The sequence below is a fragment of the Lethenteron reissneri genome, chromosome 49 (assembly GCF_015708825.2).
Source record: "Lethenteron reissneri isolate LAM-NWPU_2019-01 chromosome 49, ASM1570882v1, whole genome shotgun sequence".
NCBI classification, from domain to species: Eukaryota; Metazoa; Chordata; class Hyperoartia; order Petromyzontiformes; family Petromyzontidae; genus Lethenteron; species Lethenteron reissneri.
The window spans coordinates 3,622,899-3,639,331 of record NC_083827.1 but is presented as its reverse complement, the minus strand read 5'-3'; the positions used below and the strand labels follow the sequence as shown (position 1 = coordinate 3,639,331).

Below are 16,433 nucleotides of genomic sequence, written 5' to 3'. Positions count from 1 at the left end.
TCTTAACGACGGTAATTGGTTCCACGAAACCGGCCGTGAAGTGCTTACGCCGTTAAGCGATTAGTCGCTAACAAAGAATGGTCGTTAAGAGGGGTTCTAATTACGTTGACCCTGACACGGCCTGCTGCTGCTGCACATTTGGAGTTTGCGCATCTCTCCCTCTCTCCCCGTGGCCGCGTGGACTTTTTCTCCGGATCCCCCGCCCTCATTTGTCCCTCATTTAGAATCAACGTCGCGCGTTAACACCCCGAGACTCATTTGGTAAAGGACCCCAATGCCCCCGTGGATGCCCTGAACCTCGTTAGTGGTGATGATGATGATGGTTTTGGTGACGATGATGATGATGATGATAGATATACTCTTTGGTTCTTTTGGTAACGTCACGTAGGTATAAAATAAAATAAATCACGATGTTTCCGGCGCAGCACAAGCGTCCGTCATCAGGTGTGAAAGCGTGGTCTGCTGCTGAGGCAGACTGTTTTAAAAGGTTTAAAATGGTTGTAGCCCAAGGGTCATAAAGAAGTGGGCTGGGCTAGTGATGATAACGTGAGAAATTAGCATGTAACTGTAAGATAGGAGGAGAGCGGCCTCCTCGACGAGGGCACGGAAGTGAGAATCAAGATTGATGATGGCTGTGGTAGCGGTCGGGATGTTGGAGATGACGACGACGACGAGGGCGGTGATGGATATGTCGACGATGTTCGTTCTCGACGTTTGCCATCCCCTCAGTCCATCAAGAGGCTGGTGGAGATCGAGAAGGTGAAGGGCTTCTACCAGGTGGTGGTCTCTCCACGCGTGCGCGACGGCATCTCTCACCTCATCCAGTCGTGCGGCCTCGGGGGCATGAAGCCCAACACCGTGGTCATGGGCTGGCCGTACGGCTGGCGGCAGAGCGAGGACCCTCGCTCGTGGAAGACCTTCATCGGTGGGTGCATTGGAGCGAGCGCGTTGAAGCGAGCTGGAGAGAGTGGGGTGGAGTGGGGTGGAGCGAGTGTGGATGGAGCGAGCGCGTTGAAGCGAGCTGGAGAGAGTGGGGTGGAGTGTGGTGGAGCGAGTGGGGATGGAGCGAGCGCGTTGAAGCGAGCGCCGTGGGCTGGAGAGAGTGAGGTGGAGTGTGGTGGAGCGAGTGTGGATGGAGCGAGCGCATTGAAGCGAGCGTGGTGGGCTGGAGAGAGTGAGGTGGAGTGGGGTGGAGTGAGTGGGGATTGAGCGAGCTTTGTGGAGCGAGCGTGCTGGGCTGGAGAGAGTGGGGTGGAGTCGGGTGGAGTGGGGTGGAGCGAGTGGGGATGGAGCAAGCTTTGTGGAGCGAGCGTGGTGGGCTAGAGAGAGTGGGGTGGAGTGGGGTGGAGTGAGTGGAGATGAAGCGAGCTTTGTGGAGAGAGCGTAGTGGGCTGGAAAGAGTGGGGTGGAGTGGGGTGGAGCGAGTGGGGATGGAGCGAGCGCGTTGAAGCGAGCTGGAGAGAGTGGGGTGGAGTGGGGTGGAGCGAGTGGGGATCGAGCGAGCTTTGTGGAGCGAGCGTGGTGGGCTGGAGAGAGTGGGGTGGAGTGGGGTGGAGCGAGTGGGGATGGAGCGAGCGCGTTGAAGCGAGCTGGAGAGAGTGGGGTGGAGTGGGGTGGAGCGAGTGGGGATGGAGCAAGCTTTGTGGAGCGAGCGTGGTGGGCTGGAGAGAGTGGGGTGGAGTGGGGTGGAGTGAGTGGGGATCGAGCGAGCTTTGTGGAGCGAGCATGGTGGGCTGGAGTGGGGTGGAGTGGGGTGGAGCGAGTGGGGATGGAGCGAGCTTTGTGGAGCGAGCGTGGTGGGCTAGAGAGAGTGGGGTGGAGTGGGGTGGAGCGAGTGGGGATCGAGCGAGCTTTGTGGAGCGAGCGCCGTGGGGTGGAGTGGGGTGGAGCGAGCGGCGAGCACGGTGGGGCGAGCGTGGTGGAGCTGCTGGTCACATCGCGAGGCTTAGTGATGGGAGATGTGGGGGTGGGTGTTTGGTTGTGATCTCCAAAGTCTGCTCCTTAGTGGCCCAGGTGGTGGTGTTTGTGATAGATTTGGTGGTGGTGGTGATAATGATTGTTGTGGCCAGAGTGATGATGGTGTTATCTACAAAGATAAGCATAATTGATTGCGAGGTCACTGATGGACATTCTTTCTCACTAGCCTCAAACAAAACCGTACACGTGAGAGACGGCAAAAACGAATAATCAATTCTTGATTAGCAGCGCAACCTCCCGAACTGCGGCAATTCATCAAACCGTGGCGAATCTTCGCAATGCCGGATTAGTATTTGGCACCCCCCCCCCCCCCACCTCCACCGCCAGCTGTGTGTCTCACAGAGGTCGCAAACGGGTTTTGATTCCTTACCCGTACCCGGCCGGGTACGGCTAGCTGGGTATGGGGAGGGTACGGGTATCGGGTACCCGATTGCGACCTCTGGGATGAAGCCATGTTGCAGGCGCGGGTAGGTTGATTCTAGGAACTGTAATTGTGAGAAAGAGACAAGACGTTGGGAAATGAGTGACAAACGGTGACTCACCAGTGACTCACGGCCTACCCGGACCCGTACCCGGCCGCACCAGGGTCGCAAACGGCTACCCGTACCCGGCTGGGTACGGGTAGCCGGGTATCGGGTAGGGTACGGGTATCGGGTACCCGATTGCGACCTCTGGGATGAAGCCATGTTGCAGGCGTGGGTGGGTTGATTCTAGGAACTTGAATTGTGCGAAGAGACAAGACGTTGGGAAATGAGTGACAAACGGTTACTCACCAGTGATTCACGGCCTACCCGTACCCGTACCCGGCCGCACCAGGTTCGCAAACGGTTACCCGATACCCGGCCGGGTACGGGTAGCCGGGTATCGGGTAGGGTACGGGTATCGGGTACCCGGTTGCGACCTTTGGTGTCTCACGGTTCCGCTTGCCGCCTGACGATCTCGCGCAGACACGGTGCGGGCCACGACGGCCGCCCACCGAGCGCTGCTCGTCGCCAAGAACGTGTCGCTGTTCCCCGCCAACTCGGAGCGCTTCGCCGAGGGCACCATCGACGTGTGGTGGATCGTGCACGACGGCGGCATGCTCATGCTGCTGCCCTTCCTCCTGCGCCAGCACAAGGTGACGCTGCTGGGAGGGGGCAGCCGGTGGGGGGGGGGGCAGCCAGGGTGGGGAGGGGGGCTAGCGCCAGTCGCACGTGTCCACGCAAAGTCTCAGGCGCAGCCCCTGCACGTTCGTGCGCATGCTCCGTAGCGCCGCCGATTTAGCACGGTTGGCTACGTACGGTGCGAAAGAAGTTCAACGTATGTATACGTAGCGGGCGACGGACGCATCGACGTGCATGCAGTACCGTATCGACGCACGAGCACACTTGCATGCACAGTCATACCGTGCATGCACGGTCACATGCCAAGTACGCACATATGCAAAGACAAAGATCCCCTGTATAGCCTTAACAGACTTTTGGTATAAGTGCTGTTAGCGAGTAGCACATATGAAGGTCGGCACGGCATACGAGTTTGTGGGTGGCCAGCACCACTCCCGGCCACCTTGGTCTCCCCAAGGGTGATGTTTACACATTGCGCCAAGTACCTAGTTGAGGCTGAGTCCATCTAGGGGAGGTCCAGGACCGGTTCAGCTAATTATCGTCACCGGCGTTGGCAGTGAGCGGGAATCGAACTCGGGTCGCCGGGTTTGTGGAGCGGCGTGCTAACCGCTACACCACCGCTCCCCACGTATTGCAGGCCAAAGGATGGAACGCTCCCGAGATTGCGTGCACCGTGGAGATGGAGCGTTGAAATCGGCTTGTGCGCCTGGTGCTAGGTGGATTGCAGGACCATGGGGGGGATGACGATGGCTGAACGACGACTGTTATTATTTATGCAGGTGTGGAGGAAGTGCAAAATGCGCATCTTCACCGTGGCGCAGCTCGAAGACAACAGCATTCAGATGAAGAAGGACCTGGCCATGTTCCTGTACCACCTGCGCATCGACGCCGAGGTGGAGGTGGTGGAGATGGTGAGGACCGCTTGCGCACACACAGACACACGCACCACCACCTGGAGATGGAGCAGACCACTCGATCGCACACGCGCACAGGTGCAGTTGCGCAGGTGGTGCTGCTGGTGAGATGATGGCGTCGATGATGATGATGATGCAAGTGTGACTAAGGTAGTGGTGGTGTGATGGTGGTGGTGGATGATCTTCATTTGGTGCTGGTGAGGGTGGTGACAGTTGTGGTGATTTCGAAGGTGGTGGTGGGTGGTGGTGGTGTTGATGGAGTTGAAACTTGCAGTGATTACGATGGTGGTAATCACGGGCATGATGATACGCTCGCACACCGATAGTGTGCACAAGTGCCGTTTGCACACGCGTGTAGTAGCAGCGCACGCGTGTAGTAGCAGCGCACGCGTGTAGTAGCAGCACACGAGTGTAGTAGCAGCACACGTGTGTAGTAGCAGCGCACGCGTGTAGTAGCAGCACACGAGTGTAGTAGCAGCACACGTGTGTAGTAGCAGCGCACGCATGTAGTAGCAGCACACGCGTGTAGTAGCAGCACACGAGAGTAGTAGCAGCACACGTGTGTAGTAGCAGCACACGTGTGTAGTAGCAGCGCACGCGTGTAGTAGCAGCACACACGTGTAGTAGCAGCACACGAGTGTAGTAGCAGCGCACAAGTGTAGTAGCACACGTGTGTAGTAGCAGCGCACGCGTGTAGTAGCAGCACACGCGTGTAGTAGCAGCACACGAGTGTAGTAGCAGCACACGCGTGTAGTAGCAGCACACGCATGTAGTAGCAGCACACGAGAGTAGTAGCAGCACACGTGTGTAGTAGCAGCACACGTGTGTAGTAGCAGCGCACGCGTGTAGTAGCAGCACACGCGTGTAGTAGCAGCACACGAGAGTAGTAGCAGCACACGTGTGTAGTAGCAGCACACGTGTGTAGTAGCAGCGCACGCGTGTAGTAGCAGCACACGCGTGTAGTAGCAGCACACGAGTGTAGTAGCAGCACACTTTTGTGTAGTAGCAGCGCACGAGTGTAGTAGCAGCACACGTGTGTAGTAGCAGCGCACGCGTGTAGTAGCAGCACACGTGTGTAGTAGCAGCACACGTGTGTAGTAGCAGCGCACGCGTGTAGTAGCAGCACACGCGTGTAGTAGCAGCACACGAGTGTAGTAGCAGCACACGTGTGTAGTAGCAGCGCACGCGTGTAGTAGCAGCACACGCGTGTAGTAGCAGCACACGAGTGTAGTAGCAGCACACGTGTGTAGTAGCAGCACACGCGTGTAGTAGCAGCACACACGTGTAGTAGCAGCACACGAGTGTAGTAGCAGCACACACGTTTTCGCACACATTTTGCGAACTTACATTCGCAACACACACCTCGAGACGCAACGCATTCATAGCCGTGCACAGAAACAGCCGAGTGCAACAACGCACGCAACAAAACACACGACAAAATATCATCGGAAAAGTTCCCTTGCTCAATGTGAGTACCTGCGATGGAGCGATGAGAATGCCTTCAAGTGAAAAACCATTGCCGTTTGAGTGTCCGTCGGGTTCATTCATTCATTCGGTCATTCGTTCGCTCGTCCTTCCGTCCGTCGCAGCACGACAGCGACATTTCTGCCTACACGTACGAGCGCACTCTGATGATGGAGCAGCGCTGCCAGATGCTCAAGCAGATGCGCCTGTCCAAGTGGGAACGCGAGCGAGAGGTAACGCACCCCGGCGGTTAGTGACATGGGGCCCGGCCGTACCCCACTCGCGCAGTGGGTCTCAGAGTGTGGTCCTCGGTAGCCACTGGTGGGTCTCAGAGTACGCTCCCCCGGCTTTCCAGGTGGCCCGCAGGGCTGTGTTGCAAACGCAGGTTGATCCGGACAATAATGACGAAGTTTATTATACCTTTTGTTTTTGGACGTTAATTCATATTTTTTACTTCTGATGTTTAAGAAAAAAATTGAGGTTATGTAAACTACCCTGATTAAACTACCCTAACTCTGACATCCAAATGCCTCTCTCTCCCCCCTCACCTAAAAAACACCGTGATGGATGCATAAAAAAAATTATGTTCTGGTAATGAGTGGTATTTGGAGAGAGAGAGGTGATTTGTCACCAGGGGTGGGCAGCTGCGTGGTCCGCGGGCCAACAAGGTTTCAGAAACACTGCCCTAGGTCGACAGGAACTCCCCGAAGAAGCTTCCAGCACGTGGGGCAAAACGTCGGACACCGTGCTGAACAATACGCGGTTACAACGTGTTCACATAAATATTTATATGTTCCCGCCGCCGCCGACAATGTCCGTGATGGCGACAGCGTTTGCTAACGTAAGCACTTTCAGACTGTGTGCAGCCAGAATTCAATGCCATCTCGAGTTGAAACAAACAAAATATACATAAATGCGCTGACGGTACGGAATTAAACTCTGGTTACGTGCGCAGTGGTTACAAGGTGCAACGTGTGCGACCATGCACACGTGTGTGTGTGTGTATGCACGGTGAGGTTTCTTTCATTCGGCGGGGAGTTGATCCAGCTGTGCCCGTATGTCCACGTCTTCCGACATTTGGAAGCTACTGGAGCCTTGCACGTTGAAATGTCGATTGAAAACTCCTTTTTGTGTTTAGTTTGTTGTCCTTCCCCCCCCCGCCCCGCACCTTTGATTAGCGCGGTTGGCTCCGTACGGTGCGGAAGAAGTTCAGCGTACACACGTACACGTCGAGTTTGGCGAGTGAGCTCGTGTGAGCCAGGGGCAGCCTCACGGTGAATACCTGAAATGACGGCAGCGGACGATGCAAGCGGGTGGCGGCGTGGGCCGCGGTTCGAGACCAGCGACCGCACTCGCACTGCAGAACGTTCCTGACGGCCACTTGCCGCGCGATGCGGCGAGAGTTGGTGACGCCGTGTAAACGCGCGCGTGCGTGCGTGTGCGTGCGTGTGCGTGCGTGTGCGTGCGTGCGCGTGCCCCGTCCCCCCGCTTTAGATCCAGAGCATCACAGACGTGTCGCGGGGATCGATCCGCGGCAAGCGGCGCCGTGGCGGCCCCGGCGGCGGCCCCGGCGCCAACGCGACGAGCGACACGGACGAGCACGGCACCACGACGGGGTCCGAACCGGTGTCGCCCGAGGAGGTGCGGTGCCGCTCCGTCGCTCGCTGCTCGGCAAGCGGCGCCGCTCGCCGCCGATTCCACGCTCACAGCTGTTCACCGTCCCTTGCTGAGGATAGACGCAACGGTCGACCGTTGCGACAAGCAATGAATCGATGGATTATTTTGAATGAAAAACCAGGTCTCGATTTAAAGCTTTCGTGACTGCAGGGATTCATCTTCTTGGTTCTTTCGGTAAAGTCACGTAGAAGGGAGGACGGCTGCTTGCGTTGTGGCCGAAACGTCGTGAGAATTGTATTTTATTATGTTTTATTTATATTATTTTATTATTTCTCTTCTATGTGACTTTACCGAAAGAACCAAGAAGAAGAAAACCCAGGTCGTGTGTGGTGGGGTAAAGATGTCTGGCCACGTGAAAGAGTTGGCGAAAAAAATCCCCTCCAGTGGGGGCTCTCGACCGCTCTCTTCAATAATAAACACAAAAATGTACATCTGGCGTTCGTGCCATTGTAGTGCAAGGTCGTTGCCAAGGTGCTTCGCTTCACATACAGAGCCAGTGGCGAGTGATGTTGCCTTGTGGTTTTTTTGCTTAGGTCACCCTTGTGAATGAGATTATCCTCGCCTCTGCGAGTTCTCGCCTTGTTAAACAGAATAACCTTGACATTTAATTACGAGCAAAAATTGCGCTGCTGCAACTTTACCTCTTACAAAAAAAAGTTTTATTCACCAGGTAAAGCCCAGTGAGCTGTGTAGCTCTTTTTTAAGAGCTGTGAAGCTCTGTTTCAAAAGCCACGTGGAAATGTAAAGCAGCCAAATAATATAAACACATTTTGATTTAAAGCTTTCGTGACTGCAGGGATTCGTATTCTTGGTTCTTTCGGTAAAGTCACGCAGAAGGGAAATAAAAAAATAAAAAATATAAAAAACAATACAAATTCTCACGACGTTGCGACTGCAACACAAGCAATCATCATCAGGTGCGAAATCCACATATACAAACACAGAGACAATTTCAACCGAGAAGATGGATTCTGGCTTAGCAATCATTGGAAGGATTTGATGAACCATTTCGGGTCTTAATTGATTGTGTTCACGCTTGCGGTGACTTTCAGACCGCATTCCATTTTCTGCTCCTCCCTCCTCTGTCCCGAACATAGATGGACTCGTCCATCTGGCCAACTGCCAAATCGCTGTCCGTGGTGCTGACGTTAAGAAAAAAAACGCCACTTTTTTCAAAATTTCTTGCTGTGGATTTCACACCTGATGATGATTGCTTGTGTTGCAGTCGAAACGTCGTGAGAATTTTTATTGTTTTATATTTTTGTTATTTTCCTTCTACGTGACTTTACTGAAAGAACCAATAATATAATCTAAACACATGTTACTAAACGTGGAGGCAAAAACCGGAGGACCCGGAGACAAGTCCACGTGACCACGGGGAGAGAGACACACAAACTCCAAATATACAGCAGGCATCCTCGGGGTCGGGATCACACACACGACCTCCTGCATACCAGGCGAGTCTCCCTGTCACAGGTTGAGTCACAAACCGCACCTCTCCATAACAAAGGCTCAGCCTTTGTTATGCAGTCTATTCTTAGTCTTAAGCCTCACCTTACCATATTAATAAAAAGTATGCGGCCCTTGCCCCACCACCTTCTTCAACCATTATATAAACGGAGTGGTAGCTACTGCAATCTCTCATTTACTTGATACAGCTGTCGTGGCTGTGACGGTACCACCTGAAGACGGAAGCTTGTGTTGCCTCCGAAACGTCGTGATTTTTATTTTATTTTACTTTTTAATGTTTTTACCTACGTGACTTTACCAAAAAAACCTAAGAATACGATAACATCTCGCCACTAATCCCCCCCCACCCCCGCCACACCCCGGGGCATGACCTCCAACAGGCCCAGCTGGTGAGGGACTCGAGCCGGCAGTCCCACTCCGAGAGCCTGTGCTCGTCGGAGGAGGAAGGAGGGTGTGGAAGCGGAGCCGGCACTTCCGGAGCCGGAGCCGCCGGAGCCGCCGCGGGCAATGAGCTTGTGTCTTCTCGCGCCGACGCCGTCACTGACGGTGACAAGATCCACATGACGTGGACCAAGGAGCGCGAGCAGCGTGGCCAAGCGCCGCCCAGCGCCAACACGCCCGAGGGCTTCCGTGACTTGCTCAGCATCAAGCCGTGAGTAGCGCGGGACACCGGAGTGGCGGCAGCGGTTTCGGTGGCTCCGGGTCGGTGTGCTGCATGAATTCATTCCGGGATTTTTTTTATTTTGTTTACCGACAAGACATTGTTGTTGGCAGACACGTGGTGTAGTATTTTTCGGCCCATCTGAACAGGTCCGGCCCTCCCTGTCCTCCATTACCAACTCGCACTCGCCAGAGTGCCCAAGCACGGTCAAAAAAACCCCATGACAGGCACGGGGGATTGAGAATGGGTGGCATTCAAAAGTATAATATTTTAATAGAAGTAAATATAGCAGCAAGAAACAACCTGAGATGCCCAGTCCATGAAAGGAGCCTACATTGTCCTGGGGGATTTCAACTGCGTAACGAGATGCGAGCCTGGGAACACACACACACACACACACGTGCACATAGACACGCCACCAGCTCCAGATCGCATGAGCCTGGTGGCGGCCCAGTGCTCGTACACGATCGTGCATTGTATGCATGTTGACCTTCTTTCTCGCCGTACGTAGCCAACCGTGCTAATCGGACGTGGCGTGGCCGTGCCAAGCCGCCGCCGCCGCAGCTAGACCAACGTACTCGACGGCGAACCGCTTGTCGTTCTCTTCCCCCAATCGCCAGGAACCAGTCGAACGTGCGCCGCATGCACACGGCCGTGAAGCTCAACGAGGTCATCGTGAGCCGCTCCCACGACTCACGCCTCGTGCTGCTCAACATGCCGGGCCCCCCACGCAACCCCCACGGCAACGAGAATTGTATCCTTCTCACTGCGGCAGCGTGATCGGGCGGAGGGGGGGGTGGGAGGTGGTGGTGGTTGGGGGGCTATCAACCATGCCAGATACACCGAGTCGGTGTCGGAGCCCGACACGATCTATTTCTACTTTATTGTTCGTCCAATTCTATTCGGATTATTTTGCACCGTACGTAGCCGCCCGTGCTGTTTGTCGGAGGTGCGGGGTAAGGAAAAGGAGTTGTAAATAGTTTTCAATCTAGGGAATGCGGCTGGCTTGCGGTGCGTAATGTGTCACTGGACGTGCGATCCGGAGGTCGCCGGTTCAACTTCCCCGGTGCGGAGTGAATGTGGGTACTCCTACTCCATTCCCATGTGATGCATCACAATGCCTTGACGTGTCTCGAGACCTCGTGATACCGGCTCAGAGCACCGAGCCGGCATCGCTGGCATCCTGGGTTCGAATCTGGATTTCAGCCACTGGAAAACACATTCCTGCGGAGGGAGCTGATAGGAACGTTGGGTTGCTCGGTCAATGGCCAGGGTCAACGGCGGCGTGGTGTATTCCGCAAATATGCCCGACTGTGAGGGCGGGCACAAGCCGGCGTGAGTAGGTTAAACCTTGAGTTTTATAAGGGCACCACGGGGTGACCAGCCCCTCCCCACCCAGCCCCACCCCTCCCACCCCCCACCCAGCCCCACCCTCCCCACCCAGCCCCTCCCCACCATCCCCTCCCCACCCAGCCCCACCCTCCCCACCCAGCCCCTCCCCACCCTCCCCTCCCTCCCCACCCAGCCCCTCCCGGCACGACTGACACAATAATCCCCTGTGAGCTGGTGTAACCAGGAGGTTCCTACCAGTTTAAACTGGGTTCTCAAGTGGAAGTGAGTAAATAGTGTCAGTATGATGATGTTCAGTATGATTTCAGTATGATTATGAACATTTTTCCAAGCTATTCCAGTTGAGAGAAATACGAATGCTGGTTTCATTGGCGTGCGACAATCGTGCCAAATTAAAACTGGCGTTCCCAGTGCGGATTGAAGAAGACCGCTGCAGAGACTTCAAAAGCAGGAAGTTATTTCCGCGGTGTGATATTCGGGGGCCAGTCCCTGGCACAATGCGGTGCACTGCTCACTGTCGGTGCTCCTTATGGAAAAGTCTTCGACTCACGACGAGTATGGCCGCAGCACAAATCTTTATACAGTTGGGGGATAAATTGCAAGCACGCTGAAAGAACAACTTCGAATTGTATTTTCCCAGCCGCTGCCAGCTGGCAGCGAGTGGTGGGTGGACGGGCAGGCGGAAGCACGGATAATGAGGGTGGCACTCGCTAGAAATAAAATGCCCTATTGATCGGACGATTGATTTCAAACTTGCTGAGAAATTTCCGGGAAGCCGCATGAGCAGTCGGCGCTAAAGCGTGGGCTTCTGATGTCCTGTCGGGGTGGGGGTCATTTCTTCAAACTGCGCACGTTCCGTTTAATTTACAATGTTTGGCCAGTGCCTCATTTTGAGAGTCGTTTTTTTTTTGTGTGTGTCCGCGTGGGAGGAATCAGAGTGCGGAAGAAATGCCTCACGCATATGAAAGGAGGAACTTTTAACCTCCATGCAGATAGATCAGCATCCTGCTGCACTGCCTCCCAGAGGTGCCACACTTCTGGTTCTTATCGTGGGGGAATGTCAAACACATGCCCTGAGTAGGGTTTGAGAATTACACCCCCACGTTGCCGGATGAAGACTGCATGGGGAAGCTTTCATCCACCAGCGGATGTTAACTACCTCGCCTGGTATACAGGAGGTCATGGGTTCGATTTTAACCCTGACGCCTGTATATTTGGGGTTTGCGTGTTCTCTCCCCGTGCATTTAGAGTGTTTGGCTGCTATAAATGTGCACGTGATAAGCCACTTCGTGGAACTATCATTTGTGACCCGGTCACTTCTGAAAGAGACCGATATAGCTCAAGTGGGCCTTGCCTGGTAAAATAAAACATTGTTTCATAGTTTACTTACGGTGGGGAATCTCAAACACGCACTTTCTTAGCCGGATGTATCAATTCCACCTCCACGTTGCCGGATGAAGTAGGATACAAAATAAAGATTCCCCCATGATCGAGCCGACATGGGGAAGCCTTCAGCTGCCAGTGGATTAACAAAGAGCTGTGGGGATCATACGATAATTGTTTTTTTACCCTTTTATCTGGCAACAAAACTGACACCATTTTTACAAGGAGTCATGTTTGCATTGACCACAATACCTGCGGTCATAATGCAAACAAAAAACACAACTCTGATAATGTATGCACTGTCCTTGAAGTTGATTGGTCCACACCCGAGACAGCTTTTCTTAGAGCCGAGTCTCACATGGTGTTGGACCAGATGACGCCAAAAGGTGTCAGTTTTGTTGCCAGATAAAAGCGTAAAAAAACAATTATCATATTTTGCTACTGGCAAAGGAAGGTTCCAATGGTGTAAAGGGATTATACGAGTTGCAGTACATTGAGCGCAATGCCTTCCCACCGTTTAGTATGGTTGTTAAGAAGTTGTCCACGCATGAGCACAACCGTGCGTTACCTTTCATCCGCCACTTCGTGCCCCAGACATGGAGTTCCTGGAGGTTCTGACCGAAGGCTTGGAGCGCGTTCTGCTGGTGAGGGGTGGCGGTGGCGAAGTGATCACCATCTACTCCTGACTCGGCACCGATTGGAGAGAGCGGCGGCCTTCCCGGTGCTGTGTGCGTCAACAACCCTGCAAACAAACAAACAAACGATCATGCTGCGAGGGGGGGGGGGGGTACGGGCCCTCCGTCAGTAGGGAAACGTAAAACACACAATGCACGTCGAGGTCTGTGGCCCGTTAGCAGTTGTGGCGTCGTGTCTTGTTGTAAAGTGTACTCGTTGTAGTTAGAGTTGGCAAGTCGTGTTTTAATTCTAGCCGGTCGGATCGGTGGCAGCCTTTGGCTTAGGCCTGGCCGCGTGGGCGAGCACCGTCCCATCCGGCCGTGTGTTTGGCCGCCGGATGTTTTCGGCGGTGCGGGCGGTCGAGTCACGGTGACGTGTGTCGACCCGGCTGAGGCTACTGCCTCTCGGTTTAAAAGGTTGTTTTATTTTTTGACAAGTGTCGGCACCCGCGTATCCGCCGGTCGTCATCTTTTTTTCTCCCCAGTATGTGGGTGCCAACATTAATGGGAAGGAAAAAACGATACATTTTAGTTTTAAGGCGCAATCTTCTTTTTTTCAGTTGTGTTCACAGTACAAGCGCTGGCAAACGGAAACGAACACAAGCCACCCGAATATATTTAGCTTGCCTCTTGATATATATAGATGTATGTATATTCAATACGAGCGGTGACGATGCATTGCGATTCGTTTTCCAACACACGATTCTTCAGTGTTAGCATAACCTTTCGATCAATGGAATCTTGTTGAGCTAGCAAATCGGGCATCGGCTCCCGAGGGGCACAGGGCACCCTAGCCAAAGTGCTGTTAAATTGCCGTTTGTGAGTAGACTGTGCAGTGATAACGTGACCTACATGGATACATGGATGGACAAAACTATTTTTGTTTTATGATTACAGTTATGCCTGTGTCCAAAATCACCTGGGGATATGCTCCCTGTTCTATTTCTTCTTGGAAGCTAAGCAGGTTTTCAGCCTGGATCGTGCTTTGAATGGGGCCATCCATTGAGCACCTGAGGTTGTTGTCGGCAGCCGTAGCACTGTGTGGTGAGCAGCAGAGGAAAGTGGATGCACGTCCATTGTGCTGCTACTTGGCATCCTACCCACCTTCACCATTCCCCAATGACCAGCGTGTTGTATCGTCTCGTATGGGGCTTGGAGGGCCCTCCATCTAACTGTGAGATTGGCAAAGGGTACAAAGCGTTGTCGCTTTGTACTGTTAGTGTAGACGTTATTGCTGTTTACGGAGACTTGGTGAGATGTTTTCGGCCTGTGTTTCTACACAATGCCTCTACTTTGAGCCACGTGTATGGACGTATGTGTGTTGAACTTATTTCGCACCGTTATGTAGGCAAACGTGCTAATTAGAGGTGCGGGGGAGGAGGGGGGGATTGGCAAGAAACTAAACACTTGAAATTGTATTTGGATGAAGAGGTTGCCATGTTGGCAGATGCAGCACAGTCGCTACTGTTACGCGGGACCTCTTTGAGATGACCGGTTGATGGTGCAATTGGCCTGGTAGTGTTTGCGCAGTCAGGACTGGGTGTAAAGCATGGGCTCGCATTGAGTGACCACTGCACATATGGTCAGCATCTTAATTACGTGCGATTTAAATACAAGTTAATCCTCGATTTACGCAAGGATGCGGTCTTAAATAAAAACGCGTAAAACGAAATATTGTAAATGGGAATGGCTTTTGCCATTAATATTAAAGGTAGGGATGTATTTCGGACTCGACTCGCGACCTAAAAATACAGGGTGTTTGATAAAGATGGACCCGATTTGAAATCGCTATATCTCTGCAACCACGAACCGCCCATGAATGAAACTCTTACCACTTGAAAGGGCGGGGCATAGAGAGGGCGAGGCATAGAGTTACAAATGATTACCGCTCGATGCCTCTCCCAGCGCACAAACAGCCCCTAGCCTCAGTCATTCGCAAGACACACTGCCTCAACGTTGGATAGGTCGCACAGGACCCCAAGACTTGGCGCTACACTCTTGGCCCCCAAGATCCCCAGACATCATCACACCCTGCGACTTTTTCTTGTGGGGATACGTCAAAGACCGTGTTGTTTTTGTGCCACCATTAGCGACTAATCTGGATGACCTCAAAAGCAGAATCACGGCAGCGGTGACTTCAGTGGAAGAACTCACTTTGAGAGGCGTTTGGGACGAATTCAACTATCGTCTCGATGTTGTCCGTACAGCAGGTGGAGGGCACATAGAGCATTTATAAAATGGTTAGTAAAACTTGATAACTCATTAAACCGTTGGTATCTTTTTGTGTAATTGTAACATGTTGCTATCGTGAAATATACTGCTTTGAAATTGGGTCCATCTCTTAAAAAAAAAAACTATATACACCACCCTTACCACGTCTCACAATAAACAAGAATAGAGCGTGACTATTAAAACGATTGAATCATGATGATTATTATTATTTAAGCAATTTTTCGATTTAAAGCTTTCGTGACTGCAGGGATTCATCTTCTTGGTTTTTTCGGGAAAAGTCACGAAGAAGGGAAATAATAAAATAATAAAAATAAAACATAATAAAATCATTCTCACGACGTTTCGCCCACAACGCAAGCAGCCGTCCTCAGGTGAAGAACAGGTCTGTCCAACCCAGCTTAATTATACGCTGCCAAACCTGGTGGTGTTCATTCAGACGCTGTCTTTCCGACAGACCTGTTTTTCAATTGAGGACGGCTACTTGCGTTGTGGCCGAAACGTCGTGAGAGTTATTTTATTATGTTTTATTTTTATTATTTTATTACTTGCCTTCTACGTGACTTTACCGAAAGAACCAAGAAGAAGAATTATTTTATTATGTTTTATTTATTTTTTTCTCTTCTACGTGACTTTACCGAAAGAACCAAGAAGATTAGCAATTTTTGTTTAACCTTTTCGGGGGAACTCGCCAACAATCATGTGCTGCACGTTGGAATGACTTGCGAGGCGATGGTGTGCAGGACGTTGCTGCTGTCGCGCTGCAGGGGACACCGTGACGCTGTCCCCGATGGATGATGCCGCAGCCTCCCGGTGGCTTCTCGTTTGATGATGTCGTGGCGCGTGGTTCGTCGTGAAATTTCGTTCACGCGGAAATTCGATTGCGTTCATCGAAAAGTATCCACAATTTGTCAATTGCGTAAACGTGACGTTCCGTAAACCGAAATCAAGGGGTGCGTGAATGTGGTTTCATTACTTTTGTAACTGGTAGAATTGTGGCCGAGTGGTTGGTGCACTGCGCTATGTACCTGGCAACCTGAGTTTGATTCCTGGCAACGGCTAACGTTACCAGCAAGTTATATCTATATTCTTTGGGACTTTCGGTATAGCCACGGAGATAAAAAAATATATATATTATGTTATTATTTCCTTCTTCGTGACTTTATCGAAAGAACCAAGAATATGAATATCACAATATCTGTTGGTTATTTTGAACATACTTCGCCATGCTGGCCAATGTGGGTCCCCCTCCTCCCCACCTCTATCAACCACAATTGACCAGCAGGGTGAAGCATGTTCAAACAACCAACATGATACACGTGGTGTGTAGTTACAGGCAGTCCGGCAGTGGACCGACAAAGAGCTGTAAGTTATTTTAAGATAAAGAGCTGGTGTCGGAATTGTACGGGGTTGCTGCCGGCATTACGATACGCCAGTCACGTGCCCGTCTCTCGGTCACTGGCTGGGACTCATTCAACCTGCGACCGTCGGTTGATCACCACCCACGGCGCTGCTGAATGAGAAGGCGCGG

At 52.5% G+C, this 16,433-nt stretch overlaps 1 protein-coding gene across 1 annotated transcript in view; it reads left to right on the top strand.

Annotated features, from left to right (window-relative positions):
• Window positions 1-15,232, top strand: part of LOC133354817 (solute carrier family 12 member 4-like) — a 65,098-nt gene extending 49,866 nt beyond the window's left edge. Inside the window, 8 exon segments of the mRNA XM_061571961.1 lie at window positions 730-925; window positions 2,925-3,094; window positions 3,860-3,991; window positions 5,584-5,691; window positions 6,953-7,099; window positions 8,986-9,257; window positions 9,887-10,020; window positions 12,594-15,232. Coding sequence (XP_061427945.1) covers window positions 730-925; window positions 2,925-3,094; window positions 3,860-3,991; window positions 5,584-5,691; window positions 6,953-7,099; window positions 8,986-9,257; window positions 9,887-10,020; window positions 12,594-12,685 — 1,251 coding nt within the window. The 3' untranslated portion in view covers window positions 12,686-15,232.
• The last annotated feature ends 1,201 nt before the right edge of the window (window positions 15,233-16,433 follow it).